Source organism: Aulonocara stuartgranti, assembly GCF_965226115.1.
Source record: "Aulonocara stuartgranti genome assembly, chromosome: 2".
Taxonomy (NCBI): domain Eukaryota; kingdom Metazoa; phylum Chordata; class Actinopteri; order Cichliformes; family Cichlidae; genus Aulonocara; species Aulonocara stuartgranti.
Genome location: NC_138940.1, coordinates 25,337,483 through 25,362,181, shown reverse-complemented (window position 1 = coordinate 25,362,181; position 24,699 = coordinate 25,337,483). Strand labels below are relative to the sequence as shown.

The window sequence follows — 24,699 nt, the reverse complement described above, 5'->3', positions numbered from 1 at the left end:
GTGATCAGAGCATAGTGGCCATTGGCCCTTAGGTCACAGTGGTCAGAGCTCATCAACGCCGACGAAGGAAGTGAGGAAGTGCTTAGCTTGGGGCTCTGATAAAGATTCCCATCCATCATTTCTCTCTCTCAGGATCTCAGCACCATACAACATCCTGCCCAGACGAACAGACCCCGTGCCGCATTCGATGGAAATGAGAGAACAGAGTGACCCGTGGTGGCATAACGACCTCCCTTCACACCCTCCCCCCGCAGACGCACCAACTAGAGGACGGGCAGGAAGCAGGAAGTGAAAACAGGAAATATAACACATATGGGGTAGCATGATGACTATCTGACAAGTCAAGAGTGACAAATAAAAACAGAAACGAGAAGGAAGGGCAGGGCAGGGCAGGATGGTGCAAATGAGCGGTCTGGGATAGCGTGGAGTGGAAAGCCAAAACAGAGAAAGAGAAAAATGAAAGCGAGGAGTAACATACTTCAGGAGAAGGCCAGGCCCTGCAGAGAGCTGGCTGATGAGTACTTGCTAGAGTCCACAAAAGACTGATCTACGGTGAGGAAGGAGAGTGGAGGGAGGGCCAAGAAAGGGGGGAAAAAAGGAGTGGAGGAAGAAAAAGGAAAATCGAAGGAGTAAAAGTGAGACGTTATCATAGGAGGTGAGGAAAAGCAGGATTAAAGCTTGAGGGTGAACAATTCCTAGCAAATATTTTTACTAAAACTTTTTACTGTGCTCATACTGCAAATTTCAAATTCATCAGCAAGTTAGCGTGAGGCTACTTAGCGGCTTACCTTGCAGGCTGTTAGCATTAGCGCTGGTGCACGTGGGAGGAGGGGAATTCTGGGGTCGGACAACGGGGGCAAATGCGCTCTTCTGCTTGACGGCTGCAGACACCATGTTAGCTGGAGAGAAGGAGAAGATGCCAGAGGAGCTGCTGCAGTTGGAGGGCAGGCTGGTCGACGACGCCATCGTCGGGCTGGACGGGACGACTGAGGGAAAGAGAGAGAGATGGGCAGGAGAGGGTGTTTTAGGAAGGGGCGTCATAGGTGTATGTCAGGGAAGAAGGACAGGAAGGGACGACGATGGCAGAAAGGGGGTTAGAGAGAGGGCCGAGGGCAGAGGACAGGCAGATGGGACGAACAGAAGGGGACTGGTCAATGGATGATGGCAGGAGGGGTGACATGTTGTTTTCAGATCAACTGGCTCAGACTTGTTTTGCTACCTGTTGTGCTGTTAAGCAATTATTTGGCAAAGAGATTTTCCATATCTTACACAAAAATGTGTTTAGTTGGAAAATGCTGAAAATGGCCTGAGGTCGTTTTTTCCCCCTTCTGATCAATCTGTTTTGATGACTCATCCTGTGCTCAGGGGATGATAAACATCTCCTCAGCAACTTTAGGTACTGTAACCTGTAATTTGTTTTCAGGGCAACTTACAAACAAAGCTCCCACACATCTACTTTATCACAGATATTTATGCTAGAGGTTTTAACCAACAAGGTTTAAAAAATTAGAATACATAAGCAATATGCTTGCCCACTGGCTCTTTGCATTTTAACTGCACATTAGGCATCATTCACCACCTTAAAAGCACTCTAAACAGTTGTTAACCATATGTCATGTAATTTAAGGGCTAGATGTGGATTTGTACTTTTGGGACATCCCCTCTGGAACGGTGGATTGAAGATTTCAAATGCAAGATAGAGAAACTTTTTGAACATATTCATATCTAAAAGAGCTTCTCAGTGCTTCTGAAATGAAATCAAAAGCTTTGTACAAGATAGCCGTTAGCTGGATTTACTGTGGCCACTGTAATTCACCCTCATGAGAGGCACACACAGCCAAATGACCCAACTCTTCACAATCCAAATCATGTCCTCTGACATCATCCCATCCATCCACTTCTCTCGGGTTTGTCTTTTGTCTGCTAATACACTAAGAGCATTTCCCCCTTCAGTGATTTTACAATCAGCTGAGCCGTATTTCACCTGCCCTGTGATATCTGCCTCTGCCTTTATTGTTGTTATTATCCAACACTTAGCTTTTATGGCTCTTCCTGACAAATCCTTGCAATAAAGTCATAATCCATTTATGAAGGGGCCTAACTAATCAATTAATGAAAATTGGACCTACAAAGGCAGGCCGAGGGGCCATTGATTGAAAGTGTCTGTGTGGGGCCGATGAGCCTGTTAAAATACTTGTTAACACCCAGGAATCAAAGAGCTGAAATGGAATTGCTTCTCTAGCAATTAGTTTATTGATTTAATCAAGAGTCTTTAATGTAGAGGGTGAGTGTGTGTGAGCAGAGGTGGTGTGTGTGTGTGTGTGTGTGTGCACGTGTGTGTCGAGGAGGTGTTGGGACGTGCTAGGTGATCTCCTCCCCTGGCCAATAAAGCGGGGATTTGTGTTTGACTCTGCTCTTAAAGAAACAGATGAGCCAGCTGAACTGAAATACTTTCTCCTGTCGTGTCGATTCTTGTTTCCTGCCGTGCTTCTCAGTTCCTCTCAGAGATGTCTTCTGTCATTTACAAAATGCTGATCCCCACCCAAACTTTCAGCTCTAGTATGCACTGTATTTACTCACTAGCATAGGGCGAGTTGCCTGCAGATCCATTGAGGAAGTTGGGTGAGGTGCCCAAGGTTGCCATGCCAGAGTTAGCGTAGCCATTCATGCTAGTGGAGACAGAGCTGTAGCTACTCTGCTGGGGAGTAGAGCTGGGGACATAACCATGAGGGGACACACTGCTTGTACTCCTACTGAAACCTAAAGACAGAGAAAGAAAGGGGGATGGAGAGTGTTAGAGGTATAGCAGATGGCAGGCATACCAAAACAAGAAAGCCTACATGCAGCTGCTGCCAAATGCTCCTTTTTTCATACTAATGGACATAGCATTACAAGCCAGAAGAAATGTTTTGCTTTTTCTTAGAAAAATCTTAGACAGCATATGGGAGAGAAAAAAAGCAATGAACAGAGTGGAGGAAGAATGATATGAGAGGGATATAGCCGCACCCCCCCTCCAACGCCTGAAACAAGAGGACTATCACCCTGCTGGCTCCTCTTCAGAATTAGATATATTGATAAGGCAATTAACGGTAAAAGGCCTTGGCGGCTCTCTTGTAATTTACAAAGAATGAAGCTAGTATTTCTGACAGGACCTTTCATGCTTTACAGGGGCAGTGAACAGAAGGAGAACAATGTAAAATGGAAGACTATAAATACACACTGATCAGCTACAACACTAAAACCGCTGACGGGCAAAGTGAAAATCATTGTTTCACTGCAGTGTTTTGCTGTGAAGCCTCGGGTACTGCCATTCATGTGACGTGGTAACGCCCACCTGCACATTGCCCTGCACGACGGTGTGCCCTGCCTGCACATGAATGGTGCCCAATCTGTTCACCCGGCCTTCAAACTCTACAGGATTCAGGAACATCCCTCATACACGGATGCATCACTCCACATCACAAACTGCCAACATCCCAGTACCAGACACTACAGGGCACCCATGGGTCAGAGCTGCTTTGAAGACACAAAGTGAGCCTACACAATATCTATACAATATACAACATGATAACATAGGTGGGGGAAAAATGGCTGGAACTGAACATCTGAAATTTCCACTCTCTAGTGTGGGGATGTCAAAACGGATTTTACTGAGGTGATTCTGGCTCCCGGGCTTTATGTTTGACACCCCTGCTCTAGTGTAACAAAGGCTACTCATCACAAGTATTGTCTCACTTCTTCATCACTCTGCTCCTCCCTGATTAAGTTTACATTTTCATCTAATATGAGGGTGAAACAAACGATAGGTTAAGAATGTTTCCGGATGAAAATGAAGGGCAGAGGAAGCTCATTGGAATTATTGAGATGCATCCAGAGGCTGGTCCATCCACTCTCCTCTGGTTCCCCCGATACATGTGATGAATCACCACTGACTGCACCCACATCTCTCTCTGTCAGACAGGGGCCGACCCCAGTCTAATATACACACCCCTAGGACCCACTCATATTTCTCCATCGTACTCCATCCACGGCTTTCTTTTTCTCCATTCTTCACTCTCTCACCATCTTTCTTTCAAGTTTTCCCCGTTTCTTACTGTCACCTCTCCTCCTCCTGTCCTCCTTTTTCACACTTTCTTATTTGCTCCATGCTCTTAAATCACTATCTCTAAATTTCCCACATGAAAAATAAAATGCCAGTTGCCCCCCCCCCCCCCCCCCCCACCCTGCTGTCATCCCTAAATGGACAACAGCAAATAAACATTTTTTCCTTTTCCCATGACAATAGGCCAGAATTGTTTCCTGGTGTGTTTGCTCACCCTGATTGGCTGTTTGTGCCACCTCTGACCCGGTGAAAGAGTTTACTGCCATCATGCCAGCATGAACAGAGCTGCTGCCAAGACTGGCTAGCTGGTTGTGCCCTCTTGGGACTGTTGTATAGAGGGCCTCCGCGATATCCGCTGCTCGTTTCAGAATCATCTCCTGACGATGAGGAAGGAACAAAAAAAAAAAAAAAGAGTGGTGGTCAGTAACAGAGAAGAAAAGAGAAGAGAAGAGGGAAAATATACCCTTGATGTTGGCTTTGTAGCCTGATAAGAATGCTAGATCTCCACTCAAGATACTGCACATGTAAATCTAGCAGAGCTGAGTGGTTTTTATCAGTTGTCGCTGGGAGTGGTGGGATTGGTTCAGTAAATGGAGGAAAGGCTCATTAAACAGACACATCAGATCTTTAGCCTGCCTCTTCCTCCCTGTTTTGGGTTTCCATTCTTCCTCCTTCAGACTCAAGCCTTAATGCCACTCCTCCTCTTCAACTGCCTTCTGCATTCCCTCTAATCTCATCTCCACCCTCTGCATTGATAAAAAGCTCTAACATAGTCTAGCGTGCATGTTTGTGGGTCCCAGATCTTGCGCGAACACGGCAGGGTGCTACATCGCCAGCAGAGATAAGCGCCTTTGATGCTGCCACTTGGCCCGAACCACAAACAAATAATAATGTCTAATAAGAGATATTGCTGTTTGTGTTTTTGTCTGTGTGTGTGTGTGTAAGAGAGAGTTTACCTGGTTATTGTGAGGCATCCCGTACAAGGCCTCCACCAGATCTGCCGCTCTCTTTAAAATCACCTCCTGCAATCAAGCGCAGACAGAGGAAGGGGGATTGATCACAAGTGTGGCGGCTCAAAGAGTTCAGTCACTTTTATTACATTTCACTCCTTGCATTATGCTGTGAATGCAGAACAGAGAGAGTGTGAGGGAGAGGAAAGGGGTAGACAGAGGAAGGGAGAGGAAGAGAAATGGGCCCATCCCAGCACTTTGTTACTAGCTGGGCAGTTTGGGAGAGCAGAGGGAAGATACTGTTATCTGTGAATAAAACATGAGCCTATATCTCTCTATCAGTCAACTATCTTCCACATCTTCTCACTCTCTCTCTCTCCTCTGTCGCTGATGGATCACGAACCCGCCGCACATGATCACGCATCAATCTCATTTAACACAACATATCATCAGGTTGACGGCTATACAACTCTCCTCGTCAGCCGGGACACACCCGTCTCCTGCCCTGTATTAACCCTGGTAATGATCCGAGTGAATAGCCCTGTATCCACTTTGTGTGATAAATGTAGAACATCATTGCTCAGGTGAAAACCGCCGAGTGGAATTTCCCACATCAAACATTTATCCTAACGCAGCTTCTCCGCACTCATTTTCCACCGCTTACAACCCTTTCCCTCCTCTCTCTGTCTCTATTCTTTTTTCCTCCCTGAGTGTGTGAGTGTGTGACTCCAGGCAGTCTTTATATATATATGTGTGTGTGTGTGTGTGTGTGTGTGTGTGTGTGTGTGTGTGTGTGTGTGTGTGTGTGTGTGTGATGTCGACACCTACAGTCCTACAAAACCCTTTTTAAAAGTTAATGTGCCGGGGCCAGGATATATGCTGGAGGCGCGACAACCAGAAAATTGCAGCCCCCTCCCCTCCAACCTTCTCCTCGTTTCTTTCTCTTCCACTCGCGCACACTCACGCTGTGCGTTATACTCTCCTGAGTGTATCCCTCGCTGTGAACAAGCCCCGGAGCATGTGTGCTCTCTGTTCCGTGACACGCCGCCTTTCAATCAGACCTCATATTGCACACACACGCAAACACACACGAGTGTAACCGCACACGCAGCCATGCACATGTGGAGGCTGTCGAGCACGCCCAGGACATGACGAGAGGGTCAGCAAAGCAATAAAGATTGTAGAGCGCTGTCCGAGGTGCTAAATTCACTCAATAATGGGAGCGCTGCCTCTGTGTTAACCTCCCATTACTAGCACTATCTGGGGGAGGCAGAAAAGGAGGCGAGGGGAGGAGGAGGGTGAGAGCTGGGAAGAGGGGAGACCAGAAAGGAGGCCTGTTTGAGGTGATTGAGAGATGTAGAGGCCCTAGGAAGGTAAGTGGTTCTTTAGTATGTATGCACTGCTCCTCGCTTCCTTCTCTCTGCTTTTCCTCGACGCCCCATGCCTCCCAGGGATTGCTAGATAGTTAGATGGATGGATGAAGGAAAAAGAGAGGAGGAGGAAAAGAAAGCGGGGGAGGAGGGGAAATGAAGGAAGTGCGAGGCATTAGGACATGAACAGATCTGCAGTTGGAGTGTAACGGTGTTCCGGGAGCACTCGTGCAACATCAGTCTCTTTATTTAATTTTTTTTTTGCCCCTCTCTGCACCAGCCATTCTGCTCGTTCTCCTTAGGTCTATTATGTGCGTGCATCTCCTCATTTATAATTCACTCTCCCCTCACCTGAGCCTCCGAACTACTTTCACTTGCCCCCCCCCCTTTAATCACTCTCTCATGCTCCTGTGCCCTGTCTGTACCTATCAGTCTCTCGTTAGCGAAGGGATCTGTCCAGTAGCTAAACGCGATTAGGCAGCGCTCCAGAGTCATTCTGATAAACAGATAAATGTGGTTAGCGCCATGCTGCCTCCTTAGCCCTGCTGCTGTAAGGGGAGACCATTTCCTGGGCGCAGGGTCTCTTCCCGTAAAGTCAGGCCCACAGAGACGTCAACAGGAAGGGGAACCTGATCCAGAGCAGAGCCTGGCCTCGTCTGGCAGGGCGGTCACTCATTAGCCAGCCCCAGACCCCCAGCCACACCGCAGCCTTAGCTAAACACCCTGCAGTCTGGCTACCCAGCAGTCCCCGCTCAGTCTGACTGCCTGACTATTCTACAGCACAGTATGGGGCTGTTTTCAGCTGGATCACTGGATCATTATCGCAACATACAGAGATAGAACAGGGGTTGGTATATATCCTGCCTATTCTCTGCACGCTGTATGTGTATTGGGGGTGGGGCGGGTTCGTCAAAGTGCCAATATATTGGAATATATTATAGTCCCAGTCAGTTGAATCTAGTTTAAAGACCCACCAAAGAACAGCCACACAGAGGCTTGTGCCAAGGTAGCTTTGAATGGACATTTGTAGCTCAAGAAGTTGCCAGCATATGCCCCTCTCCTGCCCCTCTCTAATGATTGAGGCCAACAGTTGAGAGAGAAGCGTGGTCAACAAACTGTTATTACCTCAATAAAGGCACAAATCAATAGAGCTGAAATGAACAACCAGGCCTGCCAGCTACCGCTGTTCATTTAGAAGTGAAAGAGACACCGCCAAGCGAGGGAGAAAGAGGAGGCGAGGAAAAGAGATGGATGGATACAAAGATATTTGGAGAGATACGGGGGGTTGATAGGCTAAAGACCAGAACTCACCGGGACAACTCTTGTATCCACCAGACATGACACACAGTGAGGACAAGTGATTTCTCTATCTTCCTTCTGCATCTACCTGTGCTCTCCATCTCTGCCTGGTGGTGACTTCCCTCCACTGAGTGTGTGTGTGTGCGTGCACATGAAGGCATAGAGAAGTCTGTGTGCATTTCTGTGTGTGTGTGTGTGCTGCATTGTGGATAAGTGTGTGTGTTGGAAGTAATAAAGTCCACCCGGGGTTGACTTCGATCCACTGACCCAGCAGGAGGTAAGACTGGACAGCTATGATGGATCACCTAACCTGCTTCTGCCTCTCTCTTCCTCTCTCTCTCCCCTCAACCTCCTTTCCTCTCTCTCTCTCTCTCCCTCTCTTTTCCTCTCTCCATCTATCCCCTTTCCTCTTCCCACTTTGCCAGTCCAAATGACCTTATACTCAGTGGAAGGATGAATAGAGTCGCTTGTGCATTCATTGCACAAATAAAGTGTTTGTTTGAACAGAAAATGACCATGAACATGTGGTTAAATGTTTATGTGCATAGTGCATAGTGTCATGTATGGCCTACTGTCTATAGCGCATGGTTTGTTCCTCTGTCTAAGAGGTCATGCTGTCCTTGTGCCATGTATATCCTACGTACTATGAAACTCAAGAGGTTTTCAATACATCTTTGTACCAGTGTTACCAAGACAGATTCTTGTGAATTTATTGTGCTTGGCAACTAGTGTGAGCAGACACATGAGAGGAGCAGAGGCACTGTACCTTAGGTAATCTCTCTTGATCTCCAGGGTGTCTGGGAATGACCTTCTGTAACCTCTGGAAGCCGTAGTCTATGGTTGGCTCGTTCAGCGCTGAGCAGGAAGTGGAGGGAAGCAGGCAGAGAGAGAAAAAAAACATTTACAGCTTGATCCTTAATGATGAAAACACCTAATGTTCAAAAGCACCAGAGAAGGTACGGCGGGAGAAGCAAGTGACAGCAGACATAACTGAATCCATGAATATTTCAACATTAAACTAACCACGCTGAAAAATGTGGGTTTTCTCTATTAGGTCTGGTGTGTGTCTTTGTTTGCCTGTGATGTAATGAATCTCTCTCTGTCGCCCGCTTTGGTGGTTAATAAAAAGACTGTCAGGAATCAGGGAAAGTGAATGTGTGTGTGTGTCCTGTGGTCTTGCGTTGATCAGCGACTAATATAAGCAATTACAGAGCTTGGTTCCAATATAACAAAGGCTTGATCGCTCCAGGGAACAAGCTAAACACACACATGCGCGCACGCACACACACACACACACACACACACACACACACACACACACAGTCAGATCATCCAGGCAGCAGGGAGAAAGCACTCTCTGCATGCTGTGGTCGTGCTTCGGTAATTGAATATGAGAAGGTTTACCATGAATATTTAAACATTAGAATAAATACAATGAAGATCTGAGGCTTATAGTACAAACACTTCAGAGGAGGATTGTTGGATAAGTGCTCTCTCCACATAATTCATTCCTAATGTACTGTCTCTCCCTCTCCTGTCTTTGCGGGCTGCCTCGGGGAGTCAGGGCACAGTCTTGACAACTTTCCTGCGCTACAGCCTTTAAGACGCTGCTTCCGGACAGAGTTTGAAACAGTAAATGTGCGCTTGTATGGAAGAAAAAGAAAAGGCACCATTGCACGTGAGAATCGCCTGTATGCGTCTGTGCCGTCCGTCTGTTTCCCCTGTGGGTCGCAGCTTGGACGTTTCCTGGGGGCTGATGCCCTGCTCGCCTCACATCTGAGCAGCCAGGCTGACTAGGCGGCCCCCAGAAAAAAGGCCCCTAGAGGCTATGAGTACAAGCTGTCCTGCTGGACCTCCAGTGACTTCACCACGGCTCCTCCTGAGCCCGCCCGCTCAAACACACGGACCGAAAAAAACAGCGTGCGGGAGCGAGAATGGGTGATGCTCTGTTTTGGCAACACAAATGTATTTGGACAGCTCTCCCAGTGGAGTGTTCCAGCGATCCATAAGAGTGAATGAAAGGAAAGGTGAATAGCTAGAAGCAAAGACAGCAAAGAGATGGAAAAGTCGAAGTAGAGATGCCAGAGGCTGGCTCAGCTTACAGAGAATGACACACATTACAGGGCCAGCTGGTTTGCTGATAAAATAAGCCAAAACAATGAGGCGATCACATGCAACAAATAAAGTATGAATTATTTCCGAGGACAAATATTTGACATTACTTCCCTATTCTCTGATCTCTCTAAAGCTTTAAGGAGGATTTGCCCTGGATTAGGCCTTCAGTCTGAGGAAGGGATTGTTCCGACAACATCCTCTCTTTCGTCTCAGAGGCTTTTGTTTTTATGATGAATTTTTTATCAGTTCCCCACAATGTGCCAAATGAGCCTCGAGTGAACAATAGCATAAAAACCCAAGACATACATAGATACCCCTATTACAAATAAAGAGACAATTTTGGTAATTGAGAGAGGAAGTGATATTGTCTCTGCTCGTTTTCAAGGACCATAAACCAGAAGACGAGTATGTGGGGGACAAAGCACATCACTAACTATCTGCCTGTGCCTCTTTGGGGATTGTCTTATTTTTTTTATGCCCTTATATCCATGCTCAATATCTCACATTTTACACCAAGAATTAATGCTAGAAGAAGAAAAAAAAAGAAAAAACAACTTTCCAAGTTGGAAAGAGGAGTGGTGCGCTGCTGCCCTCCAGGATTCCAAGCACACTCTCCTATTCAGGTATATTTATAATCCTTAGCTGTCGCTCTCCAGAAGAGCAAATCAAAGCCAGTAAAACATAACTGCCATAAATAAATGAATAGATGAGCAACAGCTCTGGACTGGAGGGATTCACCTAGCAATCACCCACATCAGATCAGATCAATGCTCATGGAAATTTCATGAAGCCTAGAATCCACATCGCTTCATATTTCACTATAATAACCCACAGAGCCGCAGGGGGAGTGTGTACGAAGGGGTGGGTGGGTGGGGGTTTCGGATGGATGTTTGGGGTGCAAAGAGTAGAAGGTCGAGTGGGGAGGGGGGGGGGGATCAGGGATAATTGAGAGGTCAGAAGAGTGGAGTTGTCCTGGAAACACAGAGCAGGAGGAGGGGAGAACAACAGCCAGCGTCCAGTTGCCCTGTCTTCTTCTCCTTCTGTGTCACAACACTGTGAGTGTGAGGAGGTGAGTGGGTAGTGTACTTGCAGGGTTAGGTAATTGGCTCTGAGGCTTGATGTTAACACCTTAACAGGCCCTCAGACAGCGGGTAAGGAGCTGATCATATCACAACCTTCTGTTTCTCTCTCTCTCCTCCTCGCTCCTTACTCCTTCGTCTCCCCCTTCCCTCGTCTCCCCCCACCCCTGCCCGCACAGCTCCCCCCCGTCCTTCCCTCCCCTCTGCAGTCTCCAGTGCTCAGGTGTGATCTCATAACCGCTGCCTGGCGATCGATGCCGCCAGTGGCAGGGGGTTCAATAGCCCTGAATTACGGCTTCATTTCTGCTCACCCCCACCACGCCCCACCCTCTTCACACACACACACACACACACACACACATGAGAGCTCCCCGTCCCCCCACCTCCAACACCACCTCTCTCACACATACACGCACAGCACCCCCACCAACTACTCACAATCCAGATCAATACCTTACAATCTAATTTTTATCCATTTTTCCATAAACCCTGAGATTGCGTTTATTTGCAGAATCCGACAAGCTAAATAAAGCAACGCTTGAACATGTCAGGGAGACTAATGCATGGCTGGAAATTCATACACAGAAAACAGATGAGTAGAGCTTTTTGCTCCTAAAGGAGAGGAGAGGCTGAGCCTGAGAGAGGGCTGGAAGGAGGGAAAGAATGTGTGTGTGTGTTTGTGTGTGTGTGTGTGCAGAGAGATTCTACAAATCAATGGAGGTGTGGATACTACTACAACCTAAGCTCTAATTATCTGTCGCAAAAAAAAAAAAGAAGTGCATGTCGACAGTTAACAATACCTGACAGCATGGCTTCTCGCTGGGAGAATGCAAATTCTGAAAAATCCAGATGAAAAGTGTGCGCTTGAATTAAGATATAAGAAAACACGAGAAATCATTTCCTCCGGTGAGCGCCGCTCATTTCGGCGGGGAACAAAATAATCTACATTCGAAATTCATTTACATCATCATCATGGAGCAGATGCTCCCGTAATAAGAACGGAGCATGCTAAAGAGGCAAGACAAGCCACATGGTGCAGAAAATTAATCTCAATCTCAAATAGAGGTGTGAATTTCCTCGCAGTTAAGACTGCGTGCCGTAAACGGGAATGTATGCAGCTATCTCAGCTGGCCTTGTCTCCAGCTGTAGACCAGCCGTTTTAATCAACAGCAGGCATCCCGCCCAGGCTCAATAAAAGACAGCATTCACAAACAGGAGCAAGACAAGTAATTGACCAGCTCGTGGCTGCACCCCACTTTTATTGCCAGATGACTTCGTGCCACATTCGTGCATCTGTGTGATGTGCGAACGTGCTCATGCGTGCGGCGATCCACGTGTGTATATGAATGTAGACTACGTCTGTCTATGTTAATGTTAAGTTTGTTTATGCAGCAACATGTGCGGGAGATTTTCCCGCTGATTATCATGCACGCGTCTCCAAAATTATGATATCAACACAACCAGGATCACATATACTTAGGAATTTAAAGCACTCTGGTGATTTGTAATTAAAGCAGTGCTTCTCAGTGTGCATCACCAGCAGATTTCACCACAGTTCGGGACAGTTTAATTAGAGCTAGCACTAACTTTAAACTGCAGACTCTTGTTTGCAGCACTTACCTGTGTCACACTTTTACAATACAGTGTCTGCACTGTATAAAATGAGAGACAACTGACAGTCCTAAAACTAATTTGGAACACACAGGCAGGCGTGCAGAGACGGAGAGAGATGTCAGCAGCAGCTGGTTTAAATTCTGCTCTTGACTTTTGTCTTTTCTCCCCCCCTCACTGTTCCCGCGCCTCTTTGCCGCAACTGAGTGATGTTTCCTACACACCTAATCTGCACTGAGCGCTGAAAAACTACCCCTAATGTTTGTGCGTGCGCGGATGCGTGTCACCGTGCGCGGTGCCAGCCTTAATGTGAGCCAGCAGAGCCTTTTAATATCAGCAGAAGCTGTAGTGGAAGCACTAAGCAGACAAGGCTGCATACTGAGGAGGGAGGGATTGCCTTTTGAACGACAAGGGTGATTCATCAACTCCCCCAATCTATGGCCGGCATCCTTGTGTCGCACAAACACACACACATGAGTACAGGTACACACACATAGGCCGCACTGGTTGGGTATTATCATTTTATGTTGCATGGCAAAAAGAAAAGAGAGAGCTTCCTTGATGAATGTTACAAAGACAGCAATCTAGTAAAAGGTGATACACAACCAAACATGGAGATGCATTTGTACAGGGGGGGTGGGGGGGTTGACCTGATAATGAGAGAGAGGGAGAGAGAGCAGAGGAAAGTGAGGGAGATTAGGGAAAGCTCTCAGCCCCAAAGGTGGGTAAGGCAGAGGGCAGAGAGAGGAACAGAAGGGGGATAAGGGGATAAAAAGACAGAGGAAGAGCAGGGAATTAAAAAAAACATTCTTCTATTCTTATCAGTGGATAGCTTAATTGCCTTTGATGAGTCTAATTGGAGCTTTCTGAAGTCTAATGGCACAGGAGTCCTCAGAGACGGCAGAGGACACATTACTGTAATAGCTTCTCTTCGAATTTTCTCTGCACCAAAAGTTCTCGTCTCTTCTTTTTTTTTCATTTTGGTGGTGGCTGGTTCTAGAGTATCGATAATGATGCAGAGAAGGGCGGAGGGGATAAACCTATAGGTAGGGCTATGTGGGTAGGTTTGTGTGTGTGTGTCGGGTATGTTTGCAAAGCAGCAGTAGCAGCAGTATCGGGTATGTGTTGACTTAATTAGGTCTGTGAGCTGCTCGCTTTCCTCTCCTCAGCAGAAGTTGATTAGCAATGCCAGCTGTCCCCAATGTAATTCAGAGCGTGCATGTGTGTGTGATCGCGCATGCACATGTAATATAGGAGTATATGCATGTCTGTGAGTGTGGGGATGTGTTGATGTGTGTGTATGTGCCGGCTGCCAGCTGCCACGCAGCGCTGCCAATCCTCCATGATTAGTACCCACTGGCAACTGGGCTCAAACTGGTGCCAAACAGACCCAGGAGGGCAACATGGCCCATGGTAATCCTCCATCCCTCGCTCCCATCTTTCTCCTCTCTCCTCTTTCTCATCCACCTCTCTCTCTCTCTCCACTCACATCGATTGCTTTTCTGCTCCAAATGCCCTGCTCATCCTCCCCTTCTTTTTTTTTCTTTTTTCCCGCCGCTAAATGTGAGCAGGTTTCCTCCTCACTGGGAGAAAGTAAAATGACAAAAACCTATATTTGAGACGTACAATTGCCCACGGGGGTGGCTGGAATGAAGTGTGTGAAAAGTAGAACTGGGGTCTGTGCCTCGACACACTTGACTCTGTCACCGCCAGCTCTTGGCACGCGGCACCGTGGCGCATGCGCTCGGCACCCAGCGGATGACCTCTTGCTACCTCTCACCTGTTGAGATTCTTCTATGCGCCTCCACGGAAGCCGAGCATGGAGGGACAGAAAGCGGGGAAAGAATGAATTTGTTCAAAGAAGCCGAGTTTTGAATAAGTGAATGTGACAAGGTGAAAGATTGGAGGACTAGGAAGCGATAGGGCGTTTATGCATGCGGTTGCCACATGTCTGGCACATTAAAAGGCTGCGTATACACATATGCACACCTACACACACTTATACAAACACACACACGCATAGCTCTATGGGTTTGGCAGAGTGTGGGCTGTTGGACAGCTCTGGCATGGCAAAGGCTGCCTACCCATCTGCCCTGTGTCTTAGTAATGCAGTTACTTGTCAGCGTGCATGTGTGCGCTTGGACTATGTTCACACTTACGTGCAAACAAACACAGGCATCCTATTGCAGTCTTCCCCACAAGAACACAAAACACAGTCATAGCTGTGACGCATAGGAACACACAAGATGCAGGAAACGCTAGCAATGTGACGCACGCGCGCTTTCTCTCAATTGTGATTTTGTCAAATGTTGGTAATTCCAGCCGGGGCTTACGGCCTAAGTCTATCAGTGGTTGAGATTACAGACAGATTTATGTGATTCACAGTCTCCCAGAGGACCTGTGGCCTTGCATTGGTTAATCACAGCTTCACATTCACTCTCTCTGTGCCGCTCTTCTCGCGGCGCCTTTTTCACTCTGCACCAGCGTGCTCTGATGTAACACTCGAGCTATTCATGCCCCTGTGCTGACCATCAAAAAAATAAAGTAAATAAATAAATAAATATCACACACTCCACACGGACCTCTTCCTTTCTGAATCGCGTCTTCGACAGGGTCAATTCTCAATAATCCCACCAATCAAAAGGTTAATCCTCCTCCTGACCTTCACCTGCTTCATAAAAGAGGGCAGATGCTTTTCCTCCTCTGATCAGCAGGCTTTTTCCACTGAATTATTGAGTTCTGTTATTGAATTTTAAGTTGCTTAGCATGCACATTTTTCACCAGAAACCGTCCAGAGAAATGACAGCTTATAAACTGAAAGACAAAACTTTAGGAATACAGATATATATATATATATATATATATATATATATATATATATATATATATATATATATGTATATAACAATAAAGTGAGATTTTTATAAAACTTCAAGTCAGCGTGTGAAGATTTTGATGTGCTTATAGCTGTCAATTTCTTCTACATGAGTTGTATGTAGAATTGAGAGAAACTGGGAGAAAAGCCAGCAGATTGGTAAATGTTAGTGTAAAGGTACCTGTGTAGATGAAGCGTCCAGGTGTGCCTTTGCAGAACTGTTTGGATTTGTAGGAGAGTGTGACTTCCACCACCCCGGGGATGTGTCTGGGTGGAGTCTGGACGCGGATGGCATGGGGGGTGATGAGCTACAGGAAAAGTAGAAAGGCCAGGCAGATTAATGTGATGATACTTCATATCTAAACATGTGCACCGGTGGGGGTGGGGGTATTCTCGGCTCATCTCGGACCTTTCCTCTGCAGCTTTGACTTTTTTTCTTTGTATAATCGGCCTGAAAATGATGCGCTTGGCTACGAGCCCTCAGGTGGCCTCGTAGCCTAAGGCAATGTCACTGTGAGGCTTGGGATGGTTATCGGTGCTGACATGGACTCTGTAAGAGGGGTTCAAAAGCAGTTATCTGTTTATGAATAAAACACACTTTTCCTCTGCGTACGCCTATTGAACAATGCGAGTTAATGTATAATGCGCCTGCCCCTGTCTCCGTGTCTGTCAGCTGAAGCTGCCGTTAGTCACATTAAAGCACAATTGTGTCTTAAACAGGCTCACTTAGTGCAGCTGATGAGCCCGCTCGCCACGCACGTGTGTTCACGCTGAAGGGTCTTTGAAGGAAAACGGTAACAAGACAAAACACAGATGAGACCTCGCTGAGTGCTTGTTTCCTGCACGCTGTAGTGAACGAGCACTCAAAACTAGCAGTGCTCAAAAGCTATCACTGCTGCTGCCAGCGCTTTGTGTATGTGCGCATGTATGTGTGCATCTGTGTGTGTGTTGTTCTAGCTGTCCTTTTCATTGCTCACTTAGCTAGGCTTTCATTCTAGCATTGTTTGGCCCCACTCACCTCTCAGCGAGATAATATAGGAGCTTTTTATAGAATTATTCCTTTACTAAAGAGAAAGCTGTTTAGCTGCACTGCTCACTGACCTTCAATTTCACACATAGACTCCATTTACATTTTAGTCATGTAGCAGATGCTCCTTACAAAGGGATTCATACTGTACGATGTGAATATATTTCAAGACGGAAGATAGCACCGTATTAAAAGACAGGAAGAGAGGTGAATAGCAATATGACAGAAGTGAGAGCTGACAGAGAGAAATGCAACAATAGGCTTCTATTGAGATTGTTAAGTATTTCTAATATGCATTTATAGCCCTGCAAACAGTTATTTCTTATAGTATCATTTATTAATCATGACTGCGATTTCAATTAAAAAGCATTTCCAAAAATGCTGGTACTTTGTGTGAAATGCAAACAAAAACAGAATGCTGTGCTTTCCCATTCATTTAAACCCTATAATAATGTAGGAATTGCATAAACATGTGATATGATTTGTTGGAACTAAAAGGATTTACTTTGCTTTGTTGAAAAAAAATCTCAAATTTTAGATTTTTTTAACACCAGCAACACGTTTTAGAAAAGTTGGGATAGGGACATGTTTACCAATGTGTTGCATCACCTTTTCTTTTAACAACACGATGCAAGTGTTTGGGAACCGAGTAGTTGTGAAAGCCAAATGTTGTCCTGTTCTCGCTTGATGCAGGACTTCAGATGATCAGCACTGCTGAACATGACTCAACAACGACATATGCTTTGTTCTGTTCAAATAAAGGAAAATCGTTTTTTAAGGGTTCTGGTTTTTATCCGACAACAGCGTCACACACTGATCCATGTTTTCCTCCAGGTGATTTTTATTTATGTATTTGCCCAGCTTTTCCATATGCTGGAAACAACTTAACATGCCTCATTTTCAACATTTGATGTAGTTTTGGTGGAATTTAAATAAGGCTATTTGCAGATGGTTGCTCTCTGTTTAGTAATAGTGATTTCATGCAGTGTGGGTAACAAGGGTTTATCTGATTATATTATTTGTCCATAAAATAATTACAACATTATCAAAAGTGTGATGCTACAGTGTTACAAGTTTTTTTTGGCACTTTTAAATCACAATTATGTATTTAATCTAATGTAAAAATAATGGTTCCCAAATGAAGCATTTAAAAGACTGTTTGCCCACACTGGCTATATAAGAAGTATACCAAGCCAATAAAAATAAAACAAACAAAACAACACAAATATGACTAAATTGTGACTAACCTCACTCCAGACCAGCATTGTCCCAAAGATGACCTGTAGGCCGTCAAAGAAGTTGTCCCCGATGATGATGACTGTTGCGCCCCCTGTGGTCCAGCCTTCACTAGGGCTGATGGCTTTGATGCTGGGGGTTGCTGGAAAAAAAAGAAAAAATATATATATAACAGATTAACTGCTATCCTAATGAAAGCCTAGAAGGTCTTTTGCTATTGGCAGCATGCATAGTCCTCTCTACTTTCCATCTCTCCCTCTCTTTAACACACATGCGCACACACATACACATATATCACCTATCGCCTCTCTCCCAGGGGTCGGGGGGCGAGTGAGGAATACTAATCAGAGTGATTATATTCGCCCCGTTATTAAACATCACCCCTGCCCCGCGTGTGAGGGTAGCGGCGGTGCACTTGTTTTATGACACGTGGCAAAGCGTGCGGGCGTGTAAATGTCAGGTGTGCTCAGTGTCTGATCAAAGGCCATGCGACCGGGGAACACAGCAGAGCCAACAGTAGCTCTGCCCTCTGAATACACTGCCTTCATTAGCCAAACACTTAGCTCTTGCTCAGCTGCCTGTTTCATATATCTGTGTAGTAGCCAGTGTCTCAGAGCACGACCACATGGACTCCTTCCAGCTTCTGCCCGGTACATTTGTAATGGGTTTTTCTAAGCTCCCAGTGTTTTCCTTCTAAGCATATTCTTCGCATCTTATGGGACAAAGTACGTGGGACCACAACAATAAACAGCATTTTCAATAACTGCCATTCAGTGTGCTTTTTGACCTTATCTCTTGGTGTTATGATTGCTGGGTGTGATTGAAGAAAAGAACAGCATTGGGAAAATACATGTTTATACAAGCTAAATCTCCTCTCCTTAACAGATATGCAGCTTGTCAGACATGCTGTAATTCTGTAAAGCGGCATAATCCACTTTAGACTAGGCTGACTTTTTTCCCTGCAGCCTAGCCTTTGCTCTTTGCCTGACTCCCTGTTCTGTTGATCCTCCCCAACAAGCTGGAATGATATTTAGCCCCCCGATACGCCTGCAGAGATCAGCGTTCACCAAGCAGCAATCTGTGGCCGTAATCATGGCCTAAGATGCCTCCTTTTCACAGCCGCTGATATTATGTGCGCTCGATGTGCATGTGTGTGTTTATGTGTGTATCTGTGTGTGTGTGGATTAACCAGATGGTGGAACGTGAATCCATGTGATAGGATTATACTTTGGGGTGTTCCTCGGTGCCATCTGTTCAACTCTATGCACTGCTCATCTATTACCGCCTGAAATGGGCCCCAAAGTTGCGCATCCTGCACACAAACTGAACCCACACCAGAAAGGGGGTGGGGGGGTGGGGGGAATGGGAAACTACTGTCCTCTTTTTAATGAAAAAAATTATTTCTCTATTCTTTACACTGTTGGGCACTTTCCCCCCATTCTTTCATCACATTTACATTTCTCCCTGTAACCTGTTCTGTTCCTTTTACTCCTCTTGTTCCTCCTTTTTAACTCCCATCACCGGGAAAACTGAAAATCAGAGGGGAAGAAATTCCCAAACAAATCTCTATAACATGAGAAACATCTGTTGGTGTCCTGTGTGGACTCTTCTTTATGTGCAAGATCCAAGCCTCGCTGACGTCTCCAATATGTCTCATCTTTGTGAACTTTTCTAATCATCTGTGAGACCAGTCGCAGGGACAAGTGGTCCACCTTGCCTCTGGAGAATAGTCATTAGAAAGACTTAACCATAACATTCAATCTTAATGCAATCTACTATAGGCCATCATGTAAATCCCCGCTTATTTTTTTGTCATTATCATCCCTGAGGTTGACTTTCCTCAAAGAAAAAAAAATATGTTTCTCTTATTCAATGTCTGGGAAATCGAAATGAGAAAATAACTGGATTAGGGACTTGGGAATCAGTGCAGGCTCCTAAATCATGTGCACATGTCATTATGAAGTATTAAAGGTTTGGGTTTGACTGTGCATGCGGGGGTGTGTATGTATGTGTGTGCAAGGGGCTTTTCAGTATGTGTATGGGTGTGTTTGAAAACCTGAGGGATGGGGAGTGATGGAGGGCTGGAGGATAAAAGCAGGTCTCCGAGGAAATAAAGCCAGTGTTGGCTTTAAGCAGAACAGACCTCATAAGACACGTAGTGCTTATGCGAGGCAGAGTAGAAGGCCCAGAGGCAGAGACCTGAGGGGAGCAAGCCACAAGGGAGAGACAAGAGACTCACTAGCTACCACTCACTCCTCTCTTAGCTCGAGTTAGAAACCCTACAAGAGAGGAAAGTGAGAATCCAGGAGGAAACAGGAGAGAGATAAGAAAGAAAGGAGGTTGGAGGGGAGTGGAGTGGGAGACAGAGGAAGGGTTGAGTGTGGAGCCAGACAGGGGGGAAGGGGTTGAGAGAGGGAGGGAGAGGAGTGGAGTCATAGAGAGAGAAATAAAGTGAAGGAGACAAAGAAAGATGGGGAAGAGAGCCGAGGTGTTTTGTTCTCGCTTTAAATACCGTGTTCCAGGTAGGATGGCGTTCCTTCTGACGGGTCCAGCCTCCGAGCTCGGCGCCCGTGTTTTGAGTTATTGTGCACAAACATGTTGTCGGAGACGGCCAGAACGTGACCCTCCACGCTCACCGTAGTCGACACAACCACCTGAGAAAAAGGAAAACCAAAAGAAAGTGAGAAACAAGGTGTTAAAAACAACAACCAGCACCCTGTTGTGGCTGCTTACAAATCTTCAGTAATTGAACGCTGTCGTGATTACGCCGGACAAGCATTAGGAGTTCTTGCAAAATGCTATGTGGATTAACTTACTTTCACACTGAAGTAAACATGTTTATACTTCTTTTGTTATATCTACAATTTACCAAACACTTCATGAAGACTGGTAGATATATTTTCTAGGAATAAATGGGTTTTAACATATGAATCACTATTTTTGTAAAGTATATACATTTATTTTAAACATGTAAAAGAATAAAGCACAACTGACATGTATGAATATTAAAAAACCCAAATATATTAATCATCTGTATATAAGTAAGTCAAGTTTTATGCTTGAACGTGAGTAGGAAGAAGTATAAACTTATATGACCCTACTGCTCCTTCCTGTCTAATGAATGACAGCAATATCTTACTTTCACATGACCTGCCAGTCACCTGCGCTATACATACGTGTACCCTGAGATTCACTCCCACCCACACGCACACACGCTTACACACATTACATAATCTTTAACCTACGTTTAACAAATACTCCTATTTACATTATAATATTTATTCGTATAGTCTCACACGTTCATGGCTTTTAGGACTTGTTTTTTTTATGAACAGTATGTTTTACACTTTTTAAGTTTTACTTCTATTATTTGTTGTCCCAGAGGGGTTAATTTGACATTATTTTGCTTGCTTTACCATATCTGTGGTGCTTGTTTAGTAAAAAAAAAACCCCACTTTGGTCACTTAAGAAAATAGCTGGGAACACACAGTATGTGTTGGTGATGTATTAGCAAACCATAGCCTACATTTGCCTACTTACACATCCTGTAGATGTGGAGCACTCTCCTTTTAGCTATGGTTTGGTCTCCACCAACCTCTGAGAGAAATGGCGTGCTCTTTAGCTGCTAAATACCTCTCTACCTTTGCCAGCAGCTCTCTGCACTGGACACATGACACCAATGATCCGTAATAGAAATTCATAGGAGAATTCCTTGAATGCATATATGGGGGTTGTTCACATCTGGACATCTATTAGCCAGTTTAGATGCACAAATGCACGTGCAAAGTATTTTGTATTTTTATTATAACATGAAGAGTTAAAGTGTAACTTGTTAGGAAAACTTTTAAAAATCGATTCTGATTCACTGGTGATTCTACACATGCAACACTTATGTCCCTTTGAAATTAAAGTTATTGCTATTTCCTCATTCACTTAGAGAGGGGCTTCAAAATAACCACCAAATTTGTTGCCAAGATGGCTGCCAGTGGCGAGCCTTTCTTCCAGAAGGAACAGGAAGTGTGTGCACAGTGGATTCTCAGAGCTTTTTCCCTTAAAGGAGCCAGTGGCTGCCACCAAAAACAAAGCTGTGAGAGCAGTAGGAGTCATCCAAACCTGTAGAGTTGTCAAAGCAAAGAGCAGAAAGATGCTTTGAAGAGCTTTCAAATAGAAAGCTGGGTTTATCATTCCTAACGGGTTCACATCTACTTATCGTTTCATGAGGCATTTTGCAGCTTTGTTTGTGGCGTTTTCATATGTGGGTTTAGAACTGAACGTTCTTTTGTTGTGATGCTTTTCTCTGAGTCCTCAGGACATTTGTTTATTAATTCTTTTGTAACTTTCGAACATTTATGCTCTGTGGCTTCTGGACATTTTTACTAGAAAGAGATCTTTTGAATTCTTTCTGTTATTCTTTGAAGGGAAGGAGATTCTGCTGTGGTTGTGTGTGTAGCCTTAAAAGAAAGAAGAAGAAGAAGAAGAAACAGACAGAAGTGTTACTCCTGTCCACTATAAACACTGAGCTAGGCATTCAGACAGTTATGTATCACCTGAAAACGCCTCATGTCTCGAGGGTTCCCTGCATTCTTCAGGCAGTTCTGGTTACACTTCAGGAAGAACTTGAGGAAGAACCTGCACGTGCAAGAGAAACAAACAGCAAGAGAACCGAATGAGCTGTTGCAACAGCACCTGTGAGTCACTGAAACAGTGCGAGCTCCCTTCAATAAAACACACAACACAAATAAAACAAATAAAAGAGCAGTGGCAGACAAGGATCATACACTATCCCACCATCATCCATCAGTTGTTTATGACAAAGGCACTTTTCTATGTAAAAACAGCTCCGGGATATTGAGTAAGATGCTACCTTGTATATCCATCTCTTGGAGCTGCTGTCACAGCTTGCCATAAACTCACCAGGGCAGACGCAGAACCCCCCCCACCCCCCACAGCTGCACAGCCGTGTGACGGAGGTTGTGCTGTAGCTACTCTGCAGCATAGTGTTGTCATTCCTGCCTCTCTCAATCTCAGTGTGAGAGACCACATCAACAGCACCTGCCATGCATTATTAATAGGCTGAGATGGCAAGTATGGCTACCCGCATCAATACTTAATGAAGGAGGGAGGGAGGGGAAGGAGAACGGGGGAGAGAGGGAGGGTCGGAGGAGTAAAGGGGAGAGTTGTGGGGGTGGGCTGTAAAGCAGGAAGGGGGACGGCTGACAATTTATTCCCTAGCCCCACCTCAAGGCTCGAAGCCTGACAACTTCTTCTTTAACTGAACCTACACCACTGTACGTCTCGTCACTCTCCCTTCTGCGCTGTCTGTCTGTCTTAAAAAACAACAACAACAACGAAAACACACAAAAAACACCAAAATCAAATGAGCCGCGAAAATAAACAGCGCCGTGTACAAATAAACAGGAACCCTCAAAAGGGGAAAAATGAAACTACAACACACGCCACCACCACCACCGACCCCCCCCCCCCAATCCCCCCCCCCCCCCCCCCCACTTCCCTTTGAGGTAGCTCAAAGAAGTGCTGACAGCTGAAACTGCTTACAATACAGATCTCGACCAGCCAGTGAGAGAATCACTCCTTTGCTCAGCTTTTCTTTCATATGTCTTATTTTCTCCCCTCTGTTCATTTGTTATGGCTAGGATTCTGCACTGGGCAGCGCGTTTGGAGCCAACCGCCTCAGATATAATCATGCACGAGTGAGCGCATCACACACACACACGTGCGGGCACACACAGACACACATACAGAAACATGTCAAGAGAAACACTGTAAGTAGCAGCGTGCCTTGGACAATTGCTTCATCTAGGGATACGAAAAAAAAAGAGAGAGAGAAAGGAGCAAAGAAGATAAATGGACAAGCTGGAGTTATGTCTCATTCCAAGGGCCAGCCTACTGCTGTGTGCATTATAAGCATCTGATGTAACACAAGAACTCGTGAATTTATCCCTGACAACTTTTAAATGCGTGACAGCTGGTTAGTGGTAGATGCTCCTCTTGAAGCAAAAGAAGAAGAAGAAAAAAAGACTCTTATATGCTCTCAATAACAAACTGTCTTTCTCTGATGCTCTGTTTTATTCTTTGGCTTTGTTTGTGCTTTGATTTACAGTCTCGCTGGCTCGAGCGGCCAAATCGAAATGAGAAGGGGATGGGAGAAAAAGAGGGGAAAAAACAGAGGAGGCAGAAAGTGAGAGGAGAAACTGATAGAAACATAGACAGAGAGACGAGTAGACAGTATGTGAAATCTGAAAGGAGAGACAGACCACCCTCCTGTATATTTTAGAAGCTGTAGGCCAATATCTCAATAATTCATGAAGCAGAGAGATGGAGTCCCCCCCCCCCCCCCCCTTTTTTTTTACAGTGGCTGTTAGACCCCACAGACTGAGGGTCTCCCAACTTTCTTGTCTCCTCGAGGTCAGGGAGCAGCCTCACAGACAGCTGTGGCCTACCTCCACTTGTCCAACATACTCCACCTTCCTAGCTGCGCCTCCTGTTTAATTCATCGATTCTACGCTTTCTTCAACTGCCCTCCTCCTCCTCCTCTTGCTCCGCTATTCATGACAGATAGATGATGGATAAGTGGAAGGAGAAAAGTTAGGGTCAGCCGAGTCAGAGGTGACCAAATCAGAGGGTTAAATATTAGAGTTTGGAGGAGGGGGTTGGGTTGCTCCTGAAACATAGCGAGAGAAAGTCAGCACGCCTCATATGCTGCTCTATATGTCAGCATGCGGATCTCCCACAACCGCGCATCATCTGATTCATTATTTACATGATTTAAGGTGTCTCGAGTCAGCCGTGTGGAAACATTACAAAACTGCAGCGAGCTGGTTCCTCTGTGCTCCATCTCGTCTCCCAGGGAGAGCCGAGGGGACTGGAATCACCACTGGCACACATTTACATGGATCAACAGAGTGTGGGTGTGTGCTGTAGGAGTGGGGGGTGGATATGCATTAGCAAGGAGATTACCATACGGATTTATGGATAATCTGATTGACAGCTGACCGGTAAATATGGACAGATAGC

The 24,699-nt window shown here is 45.5% G+C and overlaps 1 protein-coding gene across 4 annotated transcripts in view; it reads right to left on the bottom strand.

Moving 5' to 3' along the window:
• The window catches only part of LOC309719694 (transcription factor COE1-like), a 55,656-nt gene that overhangs the window by 3,751 nt on the left and 27,206 nt on the right, over positions 1-24,699 (bottom strand). For 2 of the 4 annotated variants that reach the window (XM_082555988.1, XM_082555987.1), the window contains exons 7-16: positions 22,212-22,293; positions 20,177-20,318; positions 17,676-17,806; positions 15,583-15,709; positions 8,488-8,576; positions 5,059-5,124; positions 4,317-4,479; positions 2,581-2,760; positions 789-986; positions 479-547 (exon numbers count right to left, since the gene is read on the bottom strand). In XM_082555988.1, the coding sequence (XP_082412114.1) occupies positions 480-547; positions 789-986; positions 2,581-2,760; positions 4,317-4,479; positions 5,059-5,124; positions 8,488-8,576; positions 15,583-15,709; positions 17,676-17,806; positions 20,177-20,318; positions 22,212-22,293 (1,246 nt within the window). In that variant the 3' untranslated portion in view covers position 479. The remainder of the gene's footprint in view (positions 1-478; positions 548-788; positions 987-2,580; positions 2,761-4,316; positions 4,480-5,058; positions 5,125-8,487; positions 8,577-15,582; positions 15,710-17,675; positions 17,807-20,176; positions 20,319-22,211; positions 22,294-24,699) is intronic. The other 2 variants (XM_082555989.1, XM_082555990.1) reach the window with 1 other exon arrangement.